General features: G+C 42.0%; 1 protein-coding gene and 1 non-coding gene across 2 annotated transcripts in view; both read left to right on the plus strand.

The window, feature by feature from the left end:
• The window catches only part of LOC132257217 (membralin), a 32,568-nt gene extending 26,592 nt beyond the window's left edge, over positions 1 to 5,976 (plus strand). Inside the window, exons 8-10 of the mRNA XM_059754045.1 lie at positions 440 to 539; positions 3,672 to 4,234; positions 4,750 to 5,976. Coding sequence (XP_059610028.1) covers positions 440 to 539; positions 3,672 to 4,234; positions 4,750 to 5,200 — 1,114 coding nt within the window. The 3' untranslated portion in view covers positions 5,201 to 5,976. The remainder of the gene's footprint in view (positions 1 to 439; positions 540 to 3,671; positions 4,235 to 4,749) is intronic.
• A 241-nt stretch (positions 5,977 to 6,217) lies between these two features.
• Positions 6,218 to 6,289, plus strand: Trnah-gug (transfer RNA histidin (anticodon GUG)). The gene has a single exon. It is a non-coding gene; the product is annotated as a tRNA-His (tRNA).
• Positions 6,290 to 20,827: the final 14,538 nt, after the last annotated feature.

Below are 20,827 nucleotides of genomic sequence, written 5' to 3' on the forward strand. Positions count from 1 at the left end.
TGCAAAAACAACATATTTTGATATATATTTTTCACCCCTCAAAAATGTTTTTTTTAGCGGAATAAAACTTCAGTACATTGAACATTCACTGAGCGATTTGGAAGCCCAATTTCCCGGCTTGTTCACATTTTCCACGTAATACTTGCCACCCTCGCTCAGTTTTCACGCTCCCTCTTCGCTGAGCTTTTTTGGCATGTCGCCTTCGTCATCACTTGTCGGGGTGAGCTTTTTGAGCGTGTGTGTGTGTGCCATCAAGTGAAAAAGAAGTCACAAGTTGAAGAATCGGAGCTTCAACGTCATCAAAATGGAAAATATGTGACGATTTACTCTCCCCTCAAGGGCTATTTTTTTTCCTTGACTTGACTTTATGCCCAAGGAATTTTTCAGAGTGAGGAAAGAGAGCAAAAGAGATTTATTGAGCTCTGTACTTTCTTTGCAGATTCTTCTACCTCTACCAGTTCTCATTCTACGCCTATCACTATCGATTTAATGGACAATATAGCAGTCTGGCGCTCGTCACCTCATGGCTTTTTATACAGGTAATAAAAAGAGAAAATATAACCCACTAAAAGGAAGTTTGTGTGACTTTCGAGGGGTGGCCTTTTGCCTGTCTCGCTACCCGTTCAACTCTCGAAAGCTTCACTCTCTCGCTCGCTAGAAGACTTCCCTTTTGGATGATGGCTTGAAAGTTTCGCCTCGACTGCATGCTTTCCCGCAGTTTCGCAAAATGCTGCAATATTCAATGAGTGAAAAATTTATGGTACCTCTAAAAGATATATGTGACATTTCAACCCGTTGGCGGAGATTTCCTGGGAAAAAGTGGGTTGGAAGAGAGTGAAGGAAGTGGGATGGAAAATGCGAAAAGTGGGGGGGAAGGAAGAAAGATTGACTTTGCCTCGTGGAAAATTGTACAGGCGAGTAATGTTATCCTACTTTATGTTTATGTTTTATTAGACTGCAGAATCTCTCCAGATTGTATTTCACGAGGGTGAGACAATGAGAAATCAGCGCCCTTTCTCTAGCTGACACTGTGACCTTTTAACCTGTGTCTGCTTGAGATGCAGAAGAGACTTTAATAAAAATTTACTCCCAAATGAAAAGTTCAATTAGGATGTTGTGTGTGAAAAAATCTGTGAAAATTTTCGGTAAATGTTTTTTAAATGCATTCTCAGAACTTTCATTTTATATCGCTATGGTTTTTTTCCTTTCATAAATTTTACCCTTGATAGAGCTGTGAAAATTTTCACAGCAAAGCCTCTCTCTTGAAAAACTTTCAATTGGGTGTGATTCACAACACAAAAGGGGTGGAAAAGTGGGAACTTTCACAAGTTTCAATGACTTAATTGTGCTAAGCAAATATTTTACGCAACTCCTCAACATTTGTACGGCATTTGGGGGTGAAAGATATATATACAATATATTTATGTTTACTTCGTGCCTGTGAAATTCACCTGGGTGACATTCTCACTCTCTTCCTCCCCACCCCAACCCCTGCAATGTGCAATCGTCAGAGTGTAGTTTCTGGCATTGCACATTTTCCAGGCGTGACGACATTGGGTTAATACGCAAAATACAAACACTGACGCGTCAGTTTTGCGGTATGAGCCGGTGAGACTTCGGGGCTTGAGTGGTGGGGGGTGGTTTTACAGCAAAATGTGTGTCTTTGTTTCATGAAAATCCCCATCACGTGGATAACTGAGGGGCGCCCACGTGACTGAGATTGAATGATGTTGAGGTGGAAGAGAGGTACGAATCGGATGCAGAGCACGATTCACGTGGCCCATCATCAGCATTTATTGGAAAATCATTTCAAGCATAAAATATATCTCCATAACGTACTCTCTATTCAATATTAAATACACCACACACACACACACCGATTCAGGGGTGGGAGAGTTATATATGTGGCACTGTTTGCATTTTTAGAATGTCTCACGCGAGAACTTCATTATGCCAAGAAGATATTCATATAAGTCGCTGAATTGGTGAAGTTATAAGTGCAATTTCACTGAATTGGACAGCATTGATTGTAGGTTGTAATAGAAAAACGCGAATCGATTTAGATGTTGAGGATGATTTTCACTGAATCTATTTCAAGAAATGAGCAAATATTGAAGCATAAGAGATTTTTTGTGTGAAGATTCGTTTTTATTACAACAGAAAAGACTCTCAAATTCTTTATCAATTCCATAAATTCATTGAAAAATTGGAGGATTGTGTGCATAAAATGTATAAAAGGAGTTTTAATATAATCTAAATCATTGCGATCAAACAGCATTTGGCTTTTGATTAGCTATTCACCCTCAGAATGCAAGCAATTCTAAGCAGAGACAGTTTAGATGTGTGTGAGTAGTGATTTGATGATGGACATGTGAAGAAGGAGTGAGATTGGATAACTGTTTTAGCATAAATACCTGCCAATGTTGATGGGCATAATCGACATAATGCAATATGTGAGGCATTAACATGCATTCTATGGCGAGCATTATTAATTATTAGTTCGATGCTTGTTGCATCACACTGAAAAATCCATAACACACGATGATGTTCCATTTGCTGTTTTTCTCGCCAATTACCTTATTGGCACAGTTCTTGCATTGCTGGTGGTCACAAGAGGAGGGGAGGAAGTGTGTGATGGTTTGAAAGTGAGGAAATTGACATTGATTGTAACGTACGGGGAAATATTTGGTTTGGGAGAAGCGCAACAGCAAATGGAAATGGAGGAGAGACAGAGAGAGAGAGAGAGAGAGAAAGTTGTGCGTGTTTGTTAAAGCCTATAATATGTGAGATAGAGTGAAATGGAAAAGGAGATTTTGAACCAATTAGTGGGAAAATACTGGGACGCTTTTAGCACATGACTAAAGCTCACCTTAAAACGTACAAGAGTACAAAATGTGAATTGATGAAGCATGAAAAAAGGGAATGGGATTTAATGAACAGCACATACAATTTGCCATTTATCCCATTCCATTCTTGAGAAATTCTCTGTTGAATTTCTGCTCGAAATAGTTTGCAAGATTAAATCACAATGAGATCATTTGGCAATTTTCTTCAGACACACACATCGACATTAATACTTACATTGGCAATAATGAGCAAATTGCGAAAATTTCCCTCCTCTTTTCCCTTCAAACACTTCCTGTGTAAAAGGACAAAAAGGAATTTGGCCTTCTCAGGGAGAGATTTGATTAATTTGCACAATCGCGTGGAAATGGTGCTCAAAGTTCAGTGAATTGCACACACGGACAAGTGAATTTTGGTGTGTGAAAGAGGGAAAGAGAGAGAGTGAAAAGAAAAGTCATGAGAATTCGAATGAGGTCCCTCAGAGGAAAGCCATTGAAGGAATGTGAGAACATGAGATTCCCATTTAGAATCCGTGTGTCGTGCGCTAAATTTATTATCCCAAACATGAGACGGGAAAAATTCACAGAATGATTTCACTATATATGCCGGCTGTGTGGGAGAGTTTGGGGGTGAAAAGGAGGGAAAGCCTGCAGGGGAGTTTTTAATTGTATACGCTATGAGCGACGAGAGAGAGAGAGGGAGGGAGAAAAAGGGGGGCGAAAATGTTGAGATAAGTCGTAAAAGTATGGGTGAACATAAGCAGTAAATTTTCTTGGTGCGACAGCTGAAGTGCAGAAAGAGTTTAGAATTTTCCATTTGTCTTGCAGCACTCAATGGTGTACTTCTTCCACCACTACGAGCTGCCTGTGATTATACACCAGGCTCAGTTGCAGCAGTTGCTGATGAGGTCCCGACAGCAGGGTGGGCAGAATGGACAGCAGGCGGCCGCGGGCGCAAATGCGGCCGCGGCGGCGGCGGCCAATGGGAATGCGCAGGGTGGTGGCAATGGTGCGGCAAGAGTGGTGGGACAGGCGGCCGGAGAGGCGGCAAGACGCCAGGCGGAGCCGCCGGTGAATCGTCAGAATGACAACAACAACAATAACCACAACTTCTTGACTAATGTGACGTATCTGGCCAGAAGGCTTCCTGTGCCCGGCCTAAGGAATCGCGATGAGACGCCCGTGATGCGGACACTGCGGAACATTATGGCCAATACAATTCTCGGTGGCCTGATCAATAACAACGAGAACAACAACAATCCGCGAATTCGTGTGGTGAATTTGGGGAATTTGCAGCGAATAACACTTGGCAGAATTGCCATAACGCCCTCAACTGTGCAGAATGAGACACAGACAACGGGTGATGAGGCGACAGAAGAGACAGCAAACAGGTGAGTGACCAACTTTCTAATCTGCCATGGAATTATGCTAAAAATGCCCTATTTTATGAGGAAAAATTCAGAGTTATTAGCAAGAATTCTGGCTCGATATTGAACTCATCATGAAAGTGAATAAATGTCCTTAAACACAGGCAAGAATTCCAGCTCGAGAGATGCAATTTTAAAATATCGAAGGCGTGCGGAGACAATTTAAAGGTTATGTTTTCATTTCCTGATGAATCGCGGAAAAAATCGCATTAAGAGTAGAAAAAAGGCTGTGAAATTGTTCCTTGTGAACAATAGAACACGTTTATTCGTGTAATCGCTCTAAAATAGCTAAAACAAGCTTAAGTAAAGGTCATATGCGATTATTTCACGGAATTTGCCAATAAAATTTGAGTAGAAATACAGAATCTTTTCGATACTGTAAGAAACGACACGGAAAAAGGGGCAATTTTAGCATAATTCCTCCGCTGAACCTTATCAATGTGTGTCTGGCGACATTCGCTGATGTGCTTCTTCCTCAGCTCGAGTGCATCAGCTGCAGATGCGGTCAGTGATGAGGGTGGATCGCAGAGTAATTTTCAGCGCAACTTCGAGGAGAATAATTACATTTTTCCCACTGAGACGACAACGACGACGGCCACGGAGGAAAATCCCGCGGTGAATTCGCAAAATCAGGTGGCGAATGGGGTGGTTGATGATGTGGGGGTGGTGAAGGCGCCCAGCAGCTCAGATGCCGTCGTCTATGTGGCACAATCGATCGGTGGAGTCTCAAATTCGCATTCACCGAGTCCAGACGCCAAATTAAATTCCACGGAAGGGAATTCCCACGCGGAAATTTATAGTGCAAATAATGATGTTTCGGGAAATTATGATTCCGCCGCCGGCTCGACGTCCGTCGAGTGTGCTAGAGATCGGGGAGCCAGAGATGCGCTCCACTTACATCCGCCCGATGGGGCGTCGAGTGATGCATAAGGGCTGAACACGCGGACGAGATGTGTGTTTCTGTGTTTATGTGTGAGTGATGCACTTCTGATCATCTTAATTTGCTAAAAAAACAAAAAGAAACCTTTTTTTCCTGTACATACAAAGATGATTGAGAGAATGAATGAGCTTTTTGCGTGTGAATCCTGAGAGAATGATTGTGACTGAGATTTATGTGAAGGAGAATTTTTGATTCTATATATATATATATACTTCTTTCGTTTATGGCGATGGGTTTGCTGGAGAAAAATCAAAAAAAATCAAGAAATTTTGTAAGGCGTTTATTGAGTGTAAAGAAAAAAAACAGCGGAGTGTAGAAAAAAACCCTCCGTGTTGAGATATTGAAGAATTTGTGATCATTTTTATCCCCCCTTTTTGTGCGTTTAGGAAGAATGTTAATTTTTGCTGCGTTTCTCAAAAGCTCAAGTTTCTGGTTCTTTTTCCCCCTTGTTTAGCTCCCTTTTTTACCTCTTTTGTACATATGTTTCTTTGGAATGTCGCTCAAGCCCGATGTCCTTTGTCGCGAGGGTGTGTTCAGGTTTTTCTTTCTTTTTGAGTGGACAAAGCTTGTCTGATTGCAACAGATGGGATCACTTTGTGGCGCTGATGTCGTCATTTTGAGAGAGAAAAAAAATGGGAGGAAGAAATCGAGCAGAAGAGTAGAGAAGGAGATAGAAATTGTGTATAATTATATTTATGAGAGTAGTTTGTAAAGCAACAATTCTGTAATGAATTATACTTGAAGACAGAAGTAAAGTCAATAAAAGGACAGATGAAATCTTTCAGTTCTTTGGTTTCTTTCATATCAACTTCTGCTGACTTTCAAAATGCCCGCGAATGGCATGCAATAGCAACTTCTTTCGCGGCTCGTGTGAAATTCATTCGCTGACAGAGTGATCGTTGATCGCTCCATGTCTTTTTGATGACTTTCACTTTCCCCGAATTCGGCCAGCGAAGCGGAGCTGAAAGAGCTGAATTGGAGCCACTAAAGCACACAAGTGGAGCTCAGCCGTGATCGTCTAGTGGTCATGACACCTCGTTGTGGCCGAGGAAGCCCAGGTTCAATTCCTGGTCACGGCAAGATCCCACATTTTTTCATGTTTTTTATTCCGATCAAAGGCGAAATGTGAAAAGAAAGCGTCAGTGAAGAAATTAATGCTTTTCTCACAGGTTATTCTTCAGTTCAACCTTTGAAATTTGCAGTCCATGAATAAAAGAGTTAAAAAAGACTCTTTTTGTTGTTCCTTTTTTCTCCATAAAACACACTAAATTCAAGACAAACCGCAATATAGGAAAATAAGACAAATTCTCTCTGTTGGTTATTAAATATTTAATTTTATTAAAATTGTCTTCTATACAGAAAATTTGATGGAGTGAAAAAGATGCCCAAAAAGTCAATAGCATCCATCTTCTCTTGGAGAATTTTCCGTTTATACATTTTCTTTATTAATATTTATTTTTCTTTTATTTCTCTCTCTCTCCCTCCCTTCATTTCTTTTTAGGCATCAAAGGGTCTCTCGGGCTGCGTCGCATGGAAGGTAAAGGACAAACATTTATTTAACTCATTTCACTCCCTCCTGTTACATAATATTTTTGCCATGAAAGGCAACTTCACTCGGACTATTTCATCTTTTTTGGGATCTCCGGAGAGCGCAAATCACACTGATTTTCCCTCCTGCTGGCAGCGTGATTGCGATTTTCGTCCAAGGATTGTTAATTATTAATTAGCACACCTTTTCAACTTGACAGTGATTACAAAGTTGGGCTCAATAGCAGAGAAAGAGAGAGAGCTTTTCACTCCTTCCGGCGTTGTTGACAGTGGTCCGGCCCCGAAAAAAAACCCTCAACGCACAGGCGACCAGCGAATCCGCGGGATTCCCGAAGCGCGGCGGGCAAAGGTGAGCGCAAAGTTGACGCGCTGAAAGGGAAGGAAATGACTTTTATGAATTGAAATTATTTTCCATTATGCGAAAATGAGGATGGAGGGCGCGCGGTGGGTGGAAAAAATTGGAGAAGATGAAGAGAATTCCAGTGTGCAACGTCGATTGGATGTGTCCGGTGTGCTTTTTTTTCTGCCCTCTTCTTCTTCTGCCTTTACAACTTCTTGTTGGCGCTCTGGCTCTCCTTGGAGAAATCTATGCACGTGAATTGTGTGGGTTGGGAATGGCATTTCCGTATTTTTCAAGAAAGCTATATGCTTTTAAAAAGTGCTTAAATTTTAATTAGATTCTTGAATAAACACATTTATCATGTTTTATACATTCCCTTTACCTCCACCCCTGACTTGCTTGTTGTGCGCGGGGATTTTTTTTCCACCCGCGAGATGAGAAGTGTGCATGTTCTGAAGGAAAATTTCTTATAATTTATTCGTTTATTTGGAGGATGCTTTCTTAATGTTGTGCACAACATCTCACAGAGTCGCTTTTGGTCCATGAATTAAAGACACAAGGGGAAGGGTGGGGGAAGGCTAAAGTTCAGAAGCATGGCGAGGGTTTTCCTGAAAATGAGCTGCCGATGTTCCTTTTCAAGGTCCTCTGGCAGAGCTTTTAAGAAAAGCCCCATCAAAACACAGAAGATCTCAAGTTGTGCCAAAATTCAAGCCTTTCGCGATTACATGTTGTGAATTATGTTGAAATGAAATCAATTTCATCAAATCGCATTGCTTCTTCTTCTTTCAAAAGCACTTCCACGTGTCGCTGGAAGAGTCTCAGGGGAGAGCCAAAAATGTTTGACTGAAAGAAGAAGAAGAGGAACTGATGAAGATGTACAATCGCGGATGTTTTGCCTTTGTATCCGCGCGCGCTTGGTTTTTGATACATTGCGTGTGTTGTGTTGTGTTTTTGTGCAGAAAACACGAAACAGATTTTCCCAGGCATAAATATTCCTCACCATCTTTCACCCCCCGCTCGCCCCAAAATTATGCCGCGCACCCCTTGAGCTGCAGCTAGTGTGTTGCTGGCGAATCATTCCTCGGCAGCTCCTTCGTCTGTAATGTATTCAAATTGAATCTTAAAATATTTTCGTATAATACAACATTATATAAATATGGGTTGAGGGGGTGGGTGGGTGGGCGTTGGGTGAGAGGGCGAACATGGTTTTCGAGCTGTTTACGCTGGAATCTTGTGAATATAAAATTATGATAATGAAGATGGGCGAATCCTCTGAAGTGGGTGGCAAAGGAAAGAAGTGTCGGGTTGGCGGGGGGGCTGAAAGCGGGCGTCGAGACGAAGAAGAAGGGCTCCAATCGACAGTTGTTGGGGAATAAAAATATTTTTCGCCACTTTCCCCACCATATTTTCCATTCTTTCTCTCTCACTGAGGCGAAATTCCGTATGGACAGTGCGTAGTCAATTGTGGTAAATTGACAATAAGGAATTTTTCATTGCTTCGCGTGAAAAATGCACACGACAAAAACCACCCCCACGACACATTTTACGTCAGTCGCTTTGGTAATTATTCCGCGGAAGAGCATCCGTGGTGAATCTCTTCCTCTGCGCCGAGCTTGACTTGCCTTCACTTGATTGCCGATATGAATTCTTAAGGAGATCTTCTTGTAGAAAATGTTCTCCTTAGTTGAGATGAGCTTTCTTGGTAGTTTCAATTTTATTTAAAACATTATTAATTACACTGATTTTTTGTGTGGATTCTTATGCAAAAAGTGCAAAAAATTCCCTGAAGCCAAAGCTGATTAATTTCAGCTCTTTCACCCTGAGAACTGAACTTTTCAGATCATATTTTTCTTGAATTTCTAGTTTATTTAATGTTTGAATTAAGCACCGTTTTTACCACTTTCAGCTTTCGGAATCGCAGTTTTCATTGAGATAAAATGCGAAATTCCACTAATATGATGAAAAATGTCACTTTAAGTGCTTCAATTTCCTTTTTCAACACGCTATTTAATCTTTTCCGTCTTGCTTTAAGTCAAATAGCGTAGATAAACTGTTCAAGACGTTGGGTTTAGTAGAAATTCACCGATGAATGATAGCAAGTTGATTTTATGAGCTTTATTTGTGTCACAAACCACACATTCCTAAAAGCCACACATTTATATGTCATAATGCCTTTTAATTCATATGACTTTTCAAATCAATGTGAAGCGACAAAAACGCCCCTGAAAAGAGAAGCATAAAACATTCAGAAAGAAATGTGCTGTCGATGCGTTGCCTCCCTCTTGAGTGGGAGGATTTCCCACTTTTGGGCTGAGTATTTGCCGTTTAGCACTTGTCAACTACGTGTATTCTCAAGCAATAACAACATAAATAGTGTGTTAATAACCCAAGAATACGCGTGGCCAACCAAGTTCATGATGATCATCTGGGGTCACGCAACTTCCGGGCCTCTGCAAGACAAGAAATGGTTTCGAATTAAATTCAATTGCTGCGGCACGAAAGTGTGTGTGTGTGGGAGTTGATGGGGAATTTATGCCTCTGGGGGATCTCGCATTGCACTGCCTTGAGGGTGTTTTGAGGGGTTGTGGATAGGGGTGTAAATTGAATTGGATGTTTTTTTGATGCACGTCTATATGAGATTCCTTGGGGGTCGTAAAAATGAAGAACAGCCAAATTACGGTCGCTCTTCGCCGGATCTCCCCTTTCTTGGCCAGAGAGAGCTCCACATTCTGTCACATGATCCGTGGATTTCTCGTTAGTCCGTCCCCCATTAGAGGGGTTGAGGACGCATTGCTTGCAAGTGGATGGAGTGGATCTTTATGGGCGTCATTGGGCGCCCATTAAAATGCCTCCCCCGTTTTGCTCGTCTCCAAGTGTCTCGCACGATAATCATGATAATACAGTGGGCAATAAAACACAAAGCCAGTGACACTTGAGTAGCTTCCCGAGGAGCCGCACTGCCCCTGTAATTGCTTAATTAGTTGTACATACAATATTCTGTCAAATTGTGCCATCTCTCGCCTTGGCATTAATTCCCGATTGTCGCACGCATATTTAGGTGTAATTGAATGCATCCTGGGCTCAAGGATAATTAGAGGCACATGTCCTCAGGATGTCTCCAATTATCATCAGGAGGGCAAGTCAGAGAATGGTTGGAGTTTCTCCTGGAATGCGGTTCCTTGGATGGAAAACTGTGAGGCTCTCTGAAAGTCTCTTAAGAAAATTATGTACTTGAAAGATTTAACAAAAGACCCGAGCGCATGCAGACCACTTTCGAGGCAAAAAAAGGGCTGAGCATCAATTATGCATGGCGATTCTCTTCATATGTCCATCACGACAAGTCCCTTTCTTCCTTCGCCTGTGGTGAACACAAAAACGGCCAGAGAATTGATGACATGTGTCAAGACGAGTCCATAACTTTCATATTTGAGAGCGTAGCATTAGTCATGAAGGCATTTTATCACTCACACCCGGAGGAAAAGTTTTCCCAGAGAGAGAGAGAGAGAGAGGGAGAGGGAGAGGGAGTGAAGAGCTAATCCGACAGAGTGTCTGCTATTTTCATAACTTAACAGCTTCTTCACACATCATCCCATATATTCAAGCCCCACCCGGCAGAAGTTGGGTGAAACAATTTAGTTTTCAGGATGCCGAAGAAGGGTTGAAGGGCCTTTCGAGAGGCGCTCCGTATAAGTTATGTGTGCAAAATTGCCACAATCGCACTGCCATCCATCAATTTGACTTTATGCAACATTAATTTTCGAAAAACAAGGAAAAGAAGAGACATGGCAGGAGAGGGACACGCGGCGTCTTGCGAAATGAGGAGAGCAATAAAGATTCTCCCTCTGCCGAGGCACAAATATCCCTAGAAATAGAAGAAAAAGCACATAAAAAGTTTTCTGTGCAACAGTGAAGCAATTCCTGGGCAGTGAATTGTGTTTCACTTTTTATCCGTCGCGGCGCAAAACCACTAAATGCAACTAATAAAGTGTTGCATCTCGCAGAGAGCCGAAAGGGAAACAAAACAAAGCGCGCAAGCATAAGAACAAATAGAACAAATCTCGCGCTTCCATTTTTTAATCCACACCCCCGCGAAACAACAAATTTCAGAGCTCGCAGAGTTGCATGAGTTTCGCCGCAGGACGAAGTTGCAAGGATCGGGCGTGGGGGTGGTGAAATTGCCAAGCCTGGAGACTCTGTGTGTGTGTGTGAAAAGTTTTTCATAAATAATTAGACATCAGCGTGCACATGGGTGCAAAAAAGGCAGTTTCACTCTTTAGCGATGGCGGAAGAAATTGCAGAAAGAAAAGGGATAACCGCAGAGAGAAAAAAATTAAACTTCCCTCCTGGCATTTGAGACTGATGAAATATGAAATAACTTTTCACTATGTTGAGAGTTAAACAAGAAAATCGTCTCTCTTTCTCACTCTTTCGCGCTTCTCGACTTTGGCTTGTGCAGGGCGATTTTTCCTCATTTCTTTTTCCCACACTTCTCTTTCTCCTCCTTCGCCGCGCGTGGTGAAGGAAGGAAGGAAGAGGGAAAAAAGTCCAAAAAACATCATACTTCTTTATTAGTTTTTCCTTGTGTCATGCTGAGTTTCCGCTCGAGGAGATCCTCAATGGGAAACCTAAATAGTTTTCACAAACAATCTCGTCTTTTTGCATGTTTAATCAACAAATTGTCCTCCTTCTCCGCGCGCACACTTGTGAGCAACACCATAGAACTGTTGACAGACAGACACTGATCAGGCGTTTCACCTCGGCGAAGGTATGCCGTGAACCCCCGCCCTCGTGTCGAGAGGGTGGTGGAAACTTCTTATTCCTCACACGTTTCCCATGACATTTCCCTAACACCGATACACTGTCTCGTATATCCGCCCTAAATCTTGCAAATTGAACAAATTACACCCAATAGTGGTGACAAATCCCAAAGATATCACCATGTCAGCCCCAGATTGCAAATAATTGAGTCTCAACTTGTCCCGAGATGGTCTTCGTGAGGGAAAAAGTCTGCGAATGTTATTAGTTTTTATTAGATTGACAAACAGCATGGAAATCAATGGATTAATATGAAAATTTATTGTGTAAAACGCGAATAAAGTTCAGTTTTGTCCTCATTTTCAAGTAAATATTCACTTAAAACCGTACAATAATCTTCCCAGTAAACTCAAAAGGAGTAGAATTCGCTGTCTTCAATAGTGCTCACTTCACTACAAAGCTCAACTAAACACTTCTTGCTGAAAGTGCCGTGCGACGCTTCAGGCAATTCTCATCATGAACTCTGTGATCTTCTCAAGAATTGTAGTCACACGAAACTATGTAGCATTTGCTATCAAGTAAATTAGCGTCTTTGTTCTCGCTTCATTTGGACTTGTGCTTCTCACCTGCAAAAATATGCTGTGAATATGTTGAATACATTATGTAGAGCGAGCAAATAAATGAAATCTTATCTATAAAGACGAGATTAAACATGCTAAATCAGAGCTGTTTGTCATTTGAATGTAACAAAATGTGGTGCGAATTCAAAAATACTTGGATTTATAGTATAAGTTCTCATGGAATACTCGCAATTTAATCGAATTAGCAACAGAGAGTCATTCATATGAAATGTAACTCCCTTTTATTCAAATCCTCTATAGAATTATGCGCTGTGTGGCTGAAAAACCTCGGGAAATTCTCTGTGTGTCATTTGGGATTAAATTGGGAGATTTCCAGCGACAACCTCGGGCAGATCATTTTAGTGGGTGGGAAATCAACAAATTGCTTTCATCTATTTTCGCCTCTTTAATAATTCATTCAAGTCTCCGTCGCCGGGAATGCTCGAAATCGTTGCATAAAATTGTCGTAAAATGTGAAAAATTGCTGGCTGAACGACGAGCGGTGGGCGTGTGGAAAGCCAGAAGAGACTGCTTGCATGTGAAAATCTGCAAATGGAGAAAGGGTTGATGACACGGAGACGCGCGCGTCTCTTTGGGGGGTTGGGCAGCTTCCGCGTGGAGTGAATGACAATACCTTGGCGATGCGAAGCGGACGGTGATAAGGATAATAAATGGATCTACTGCAATGCATTTCCGGACAGACACATCGTTAGTTTTCACGATAATTGGATTTCCATCACAGAAATATATATAATATTCACTGTTTTTGGACTAAAAGTCTCTCTCTAGAAGCTGTCCAACTGCATAAACACTCAATTCAATGCTCATCACAATCACTTTGTGTGCGAATCAAAGTCACAGCAAAAGTCTCTGAATCGTAATTTATTGATTTAGCAAATTGATTGTGGCGATAGTAAAGCCTTTTGTCCAAATTGTGTTTGCACATTGGAATGCAAGTGCTCTTCTCTCCTATCTCTTCAACAATGAAATATTTTGTGAACTGTGCAATCGTCTGGCTGAAGAGCATTTTTCCTCGAATATTTCACGAGAAATTTGTCCCTTTTCTCTCGTCCATTTTCCTATCCATCCTACAAAGGATGATGGAAACTCCTTTGGTGTATGGCTGAAGAGGGTGGAGAAAAATTCGCAAGACTCATTGTTGCATGAAGATAAGAGATCACTCTGTCTTCTCTCACTTTCAACACTGCCGCCAAGGGGTGAATAATTGCAGATTTGCACGCAATATCTCGCCAATTCCTTGCGATAATAAGTAAATGAAACTGTGTGAGTTTTGGAGTTGACACAGAATCTCTTTAAACACCCACTTTTTAACGGATATCATGCCTGGATGAGTCTCACTTTTCCACCCCCGCCAAAAAAGCTCGCTTCCTTTAGTTGGGTGGATAAAAAGATACGACAACTTGTGAAATATGACAAAGAACATTCCGTCGTTTGGCAAGTCGACCACAAAACTCCTGAAACTTTTGAGATTTCCCTAACTGACACACTATTGATTTCGGAATTGCTTACAAGAGGGAAGGATTGCGGGGAGGATGGGAGGTGGTGTTCGATATCCCTCGTCGCACCAGTGAATTGGTGAGAAAATATTTGCCATGAGGCGGAGCGAGGAAAAATCAATTGTCCGTGGGGAGAGATAGAGTGCTGGTGATGCAAGAAAATGAGATTCACGGAATAACTTTAACCTCTGGGCGAATTAATCATCACTCAGTTTCAATAAAGCCATCATTCGTGGTGAGTGGAACACTGATATGTGTACACAAATCAACAATTTCCTGCTCAAACACTCTCTCTCTCTCACTCTCTCGCCAACCCCACCATTAATCCGAATGTACACCAAAGCATTTTCGCCATGCGAGCATCGACTTCGACGCCCTCTCTCCCCCAAAAACACCCTCCTCGGATATGTTGAGAGCTTTATCTTTCATCCCTTGTCGATGCGAAACGCTAAATCCACACGAGGCAAATTCACTGGGAATTCCTCGACTCCTCGGGGCGGCCACCCTGACAGAAAGTGACGATAAGCATGAGCTTGGGATTGACAGAGAAGGGTGCGCAAGAATGCTCCAAGACACTGCAATTATCATCAATGCTGTGAATGTCCCAATATCCGTTCTCTCGCCTTCCAATCCACCCCCATTGTTTGCCCTCTTGATCCACTTCCTCTCGAGCACTGTTGGCGGCGCTTTAAATCCGAAAATTGCAAAAATCAATGTATAAAATTTATCCCATTCGCAACAGCGCGAAAATCAAATTTACCAACTTGAGCTATACACAGCAAAAAATACATATCCAACCCCTCGCTGTTGAGCTCAAAAGGGGCTCTCAATCGAAGTCAAATAAGCAGAATAATTTAATATTCGACCCCCTCTCTCGTGGCCTCCTTTTCCTTCGCCAGTGCACAAAAGCCAGCGCCAAGCCCAAGAGTCAACCACTAATGAGCGGTGAGGGACTTTTTTCCGGCACACTTAATGTTTGTCCCGAGCCAGAAGGCCGCAGAAACCACAGGCTGCCACACTTGGGACGTCGAATGGCGGCTGTGAGGGTCATTGGTGCATTTTCGTTGTCCGACCACAAAGAAGTGCACTCAGAGTTGTGCCGTTTGATGGCCTGGCCACACGTGAAACCGTCCAAACAAGAGTCAAACATTCTTCATGCATGGCAAATAGACAACATCCGAGAAAGACTCCCTCTTGCCAAGGGCTGAGGTCAGAAACCGAGGGTATTCCGTTTGACTCACTTGCACTTTGAAGCCCAGCAAACAGTTTCTCCTTGTATATACATATATATTAGAAATGCTGCACGGTGGAGTTAACAATTCAGGTGATAATTAATTTCCTCGTTGGAAAGTGTTCTGAGACGGAGTGGTTAGAGCAAGGCAGGGCAATATTGTGCAGAAAACTTTTCACATTTCTCTGTTAAGCACATGTTTTCAGCTGGGAAAGCTTGATTAGTGAAAAATCACCTTGGTTTCTATAACTGTCCCACCCTTCGCTACTAATATACTTAATGAAAAAGGAAAACTGCGTTGAGCCCCTTTCTTAATATTGCTATAAGAGAATGAAACTTGACTTTTACGCTTTCCAAAGCGGCAAGTCTTGAGGAGTGAGAATTTCATGTTTTCCCTTAACTCACTGAATTATCAATGAAGTCCCCAATTATTGCAATGGAAAAGAAATGCCGAGGGGTTGAGCTGGAGTCTTGGAGTTAAAAGGTATTCGGGCAACTTTGCTTCCAATGTAAATTGCCCCCGTATAAATATTTTATACACATCATACTCTCCATTGCTGGATTTTTTTGATAATTGCGCTCATACCGAAGCAAGATGGGGGGGGGGGGGGGAAGAGTGGAAAAACAAACCCCTTTCGAGTGGACCGAAATTGCTAAGCAGCGAGAGAGAGAGAGATATTTTTCCTTCATGCTCTGATTTTCATCGAGGAGCTTTTCATCGTGATTTTTCCCGTCACACTCTGCATATAGTGGGGAAAAGGGCGCGTGTGTGTGTGTCTGTAATATTTATGTTGAGTGGAACAAATCCGGTATTTGTACAAAATTCGAAAATAGGTTATTTACATTTCGTCTTCAGCTGTTTTCTCCCGGATTGTGGGTGGCTCCGAAAGCTCTCTGCACGCAATTCACTCAATTTTTCGGTGGGTGGCTCCATTTGGGTGATGCTTTTTTCCGGGGACGCCCAAAAAGAGTTGAAACAGACTTTCTTTTGCCATCCTTCACCCAAAATTCGCTCCACTTTCGATGCGAAAGAGGGAGGGGTTGGAAAACTCACTCTTCAGCTTGAAGATTAAATTTTCTATTTGAAATTAAAGCTGTCACGCTCCATCCGAAGAAAGCTCCCCTTTTTCACGATTTTCATCCACATGATTCGCGTGTTTCGCGCGCGCTCGCGAGAGAGGTTTTGGGTGGTGCTCAACCCTTTGATCCATCGAGACACGAATCTCTTCTCTTTCGGAGATGACACCAACACCCCCTCTAGTCATAATGATGCTGATGATGTGACGAAAAAGGGACGCGAAATGGATCAGAAGTAATCCATTAAAGCAATTTGTGGATGGCAAGAGCGACAAATTTAATTGAAAGACAATGGGCGCTCCTTGTCCGTGATTTCGGGATCAATTTTCTCATCGCAAAACCACAAGTCGTGGCGCAAAAGGCGCCGTACAGTGACTCAACAGAGTTGTGTGAAACAGCGCAACTTCAGATCGTATTTCCTGGCAATTGCCTCCCCTTTTTAATCTCAGGCTCTTTTTATGATTGATTCAAGACACCCAGAACAGCTCCCTTTATATCCCCTTTCCTGGGGGGAGGCTGAGGAGAATGACTTGAGAGATAAGGCAACAAAAATATACTCAGGCTCACACACACCCCATTAGAAAAATTATTGCTGCTGTAAATTATTTAATTTTCCCTGATGTCTCGTGAATTTTTAAATCCCTTCCACCCTCCTCGCCACCCCTCGTTCAAGCTCGAGAGCAATTTTTTTCATTCTCTTCCTCTGCATCATCAATGATTCAGAGTGGGTTTTTCCGCCAGTGTGTGAGATTTTTATTTGCCAAAGGAGGTGCACAACATCTTCAATTTCCTTCCTCATCCCCAACCATTTTTCTTCCCCCATCGCCGCATGACATGAAGCGAAATTTCCCGTGATTTCAGGTGGGAAGATATATCGTGGTATTTTAATCAAATCCCTGAAACCACACCATGAGAAGAGCGCACAGAGGCGGTCAATTCATGCCTTTTTCAGCTTCTCTCTCTCTCACTCTAAATTGCCTCTGGACGCAGTGGAAAGCTAATTGCATGTGCAATTTAAATAGAGTGTGACACACACGGTGAACATTCAACGTGTCGCATTTTGCAGGGCAAATGAGTGGGAAAATGCAAGAGATATTTCTGCAGTTACACTGGAAATTCCCCATGTGTTTCCTCCCAAGTTACGTGTTTTGTTGAATTCGCAATATGACTCTGGGTAAGTGGGGAGATTAAGTGTGGAAAAAATCATGAAATTTTGCAGAAAAATACGTGAAAATCATATCACACCTGAAGATTACTCTCAAATCTTGAAGCTTTATGTATTGTCTGGACTTATGATGCTGTTAGTATTCTATTTTTTCGTTATTTCTTTGAATTATACTCAATTTCCACGAGTAAAACTTGTGGGAATTCTAGAAAATTATAAGAGTGGAAAATAAAGGACACTTTGAGTTGAAATCTCATCTATATTCGGTTAAAATAAAGCTTCAAAAAGCATGGGAAATTTTGAAATTTGCTACTTAATCTTCAAAATTGCTGAAATTTGTATATGTTTCTTTCCACCTCTAATGGAACGCCTAAAGTGGGAAGGCAAAGAGCATTAGGTGCGGAAAAGGCCACTTCATATACATTACACTCTCGATGCATGTACTTTGGGACATTCAGGACTCTCGGCGCCACACATAGATTCTCAAATTTGCCCTCCCGCAAGTCCTTTGTTCCCGACGCTCGACCTCTTCGCCTCCAGCGCGAGTGCATCTGGAAAATGGTGTGCATCGCGTGTGCGATGGGCTATTGAGTGACGCGGGGTGTGAAGTGTCCCCCTCTGGAGAATATCACGACGGGGATGGGCAAATGCAAAAGCATGGCTCTGGACGTATGCAACCCCATTTAATTGCGGTTGATTATCTCTTGTGCATTGACAGTGCTCACAGTTAAAATGTGCACTGCTGATGCTGATGGCGGAGCGTCGCGAGGGAGCACACATCCCCCTGGATGCCCTACAATGTCTCCTGGTCGGGAGCTTTTGACGATTTTGTATTCAATGCAGAGAGCTGTCCGCACTTTGCTCAACTCCGAGAATTCAATCATATTTTATTATACACACATATACGCTTCTCTCTCCCTGTGAGTGCCTTTCTCTCGGGAATTATGGCGAAAAGCTCTTATTGTATTCATTATCAACTAAATCAATTTGCACATTTTCACCACCCCTTCACAGTTGTACACACGCAAATGCCACTCGCATGCCTTCGACTGTGCATTATGAGCTTTTGGGAATATACATTTTGCACACGGAGAATGGCAATTAAAAGATGTAATTTTAATGGTGAGTTTTTGTCCTCGCGCACTGGACACGACAAGGATGGGTGGGGGGGAGAGGGAGGGAGTTAATATTTCACGAGGCACCCAACCCAGATTTGAAGACTTATAACTAATTAGTAAATAATTGCACAACATTATCAGCACCTGCGCCCCTGCATTATTCATGCCATGAGATTTTTCACTCAAACTCCCACGGAAAATGGCTCAGTGATTGTGGAAAGAGGCGGGAAAATCCACGTGCTCCCTGGGTAACGACGAGGGAATTATCTGGGAATTTTTGCAAACTCTCCCTGGTTGGTTTGGGGGTAAAAAATAAAATAAATGCGCTCTCCATGGCAAATATTTACGCTGCTTTGCCATAATGTAGTCACAATATTCATAAATATTCCGCTGGGTGGGAAAAATATGGGGAATACATTACAGAATGACTTTGTTAAAGGATTGCCAACATGCGAAATATCAACGAAAAGGCTAAAGTTGCCAAAGCTCTCGCAAAGCTTTCACCCAGTGAGACTCATCTTCCTATAAACACACATACTCACATGCCGCCCAGATTATTGATTTTAGATTAAACTCCTCTTCTCTCACGTACAATTTTTCCCATCTTCTCCCCAGTGTCTCCATAATGACGCCACACTTTGTCTCGCCATCTTCCAAGGTTGGCATGTAGTGAAAATTTTTAATTTCAATTTCAACTGGCACTCAATAAATTCACATGTTGTGTGCTCCACACTTGCGTGCCTCAGTCTGATCCTCAACATGAAGATGATGAGCATTGTGTGTTGTCGTCCAGGAAATGAAACACTTACACACTGTCCTGAGGGGAGGTGATTTTGTGTATCTTGAGGGCACAATGAGAGGGGAGAGAAAGCAACACTGGGGCGGCACTAAATCAATATATCGCGGAGGAGAAAATCACCCACACTGATTTCTCAGCATTGGCAGTGCGATGGAAAACAATCAGAGCTGGAAGGGATCTCGAGACTAAATCCTTCCCATGGTGAAACAAACACAGAGAGGGTATTAAATGAAATGTGGACAGAGCGGGAGTGGCACTCCAAGACGCGCCGGACTTGGCAATTCAATGGCCAAACTATCATTGTCGCTGGCTGCATTGATTGGAAGATTAAATTGGTAACAATGGGCTAATAAATTGTGCACACACGATACACAAGGATTTTGCGCTTCGCATACATTTTCGAGGGATTACAAAATGCACTTGTACGATCATTATGCTGTGGAGTGTGTGTCTCCTTGTCAAAGAACAATCCGCACTGTCCGATGAATGGAGGGGTTTTCGGGGGAAAAAAAATCGACCAACCCCTTCGAGTGCATTGAAAAAGCACCCCTTCAGCACGATGATGACGATGACTTGCTAAATTGTCCAAAAACTCCAAAGCTTATAGTCATACTCTGTCCCTCTTCATGAATTGATTTGTCGTGAAGTGGAAGTTTCGCGATGACTCGTTGGAAATATTTTTGTGTGAAAATGCACAAAAACTGGATTCATCGAATACTTTAAATAATGCTTCAAAAATATGCTTGTTTGCAGAAAAGTGATGAAAAATATCAATTGGAATCTGTCCACTATTCACACATTTACACCATTCTATCGCGTGCTCTTGGCTTTCTTGTTTGATGAAACAGTCCGATGACAGAGTGGGAAGCAAATAGAAATCAATTTTCAATTTGTATCATGGGATTTTTCATTATTATTCAATAAATTTTCCATTTGTCTATTTGTTATTGAATTATATCATCGTGTATTTTTGCCACTGTTCGCGCAGAATTTCTCTGTTCAAATATAAATGATTGTGTGTATAAAGAATGTGTCTCTCTGTCTCTTTTTTCTGTAATACAACAAGAAAAATTCGCCTGATATTTCAATTAAAAACATGCGAAAACACTCCTCCAAAGACATTTTTCCAGACGAACGAGAGAAAGAGTTATGCGAGATGCCGTGAAATTGTCAATGATTGTATTACTTTTCTCATCTATACTTTGTCATTCACCAGTAAGAGACACACACAAATCCATTGGCAGACGAAGAAGTGAGCGGAAAAACATCCTAGCCTCACAAACTAAATCACCCCTTGAGCCACATACATACAGAAAAACACCCTCTGAAAATAACAATGAGAGCTTTCGAAATGGACGAAACAGAAATATCTTTCATTCACAAATAATCGTAAATAATCGCCAAAGTGTGACAAACATCACGAAGTATTTATTCTTCGTGACAATTA

The sequence above is a fragment of the Phlebotomus argentipes genome, unplaced genomic scaffold, assembly GCF_947086385.1.
Source record: "Phlebotomus argentipes unplaced genomic scaffold, Phlebotomus argentipes genome assembly contig_42, whole genome shotgun sequence".
NCBI classification, from domain to species: domain Eukaryota; kingdom Metazoa; phylum Arthropoda; class Insecta; order Diptera; family Psychodidae; genus Phlebotomus; species Phlebotomus argentipes.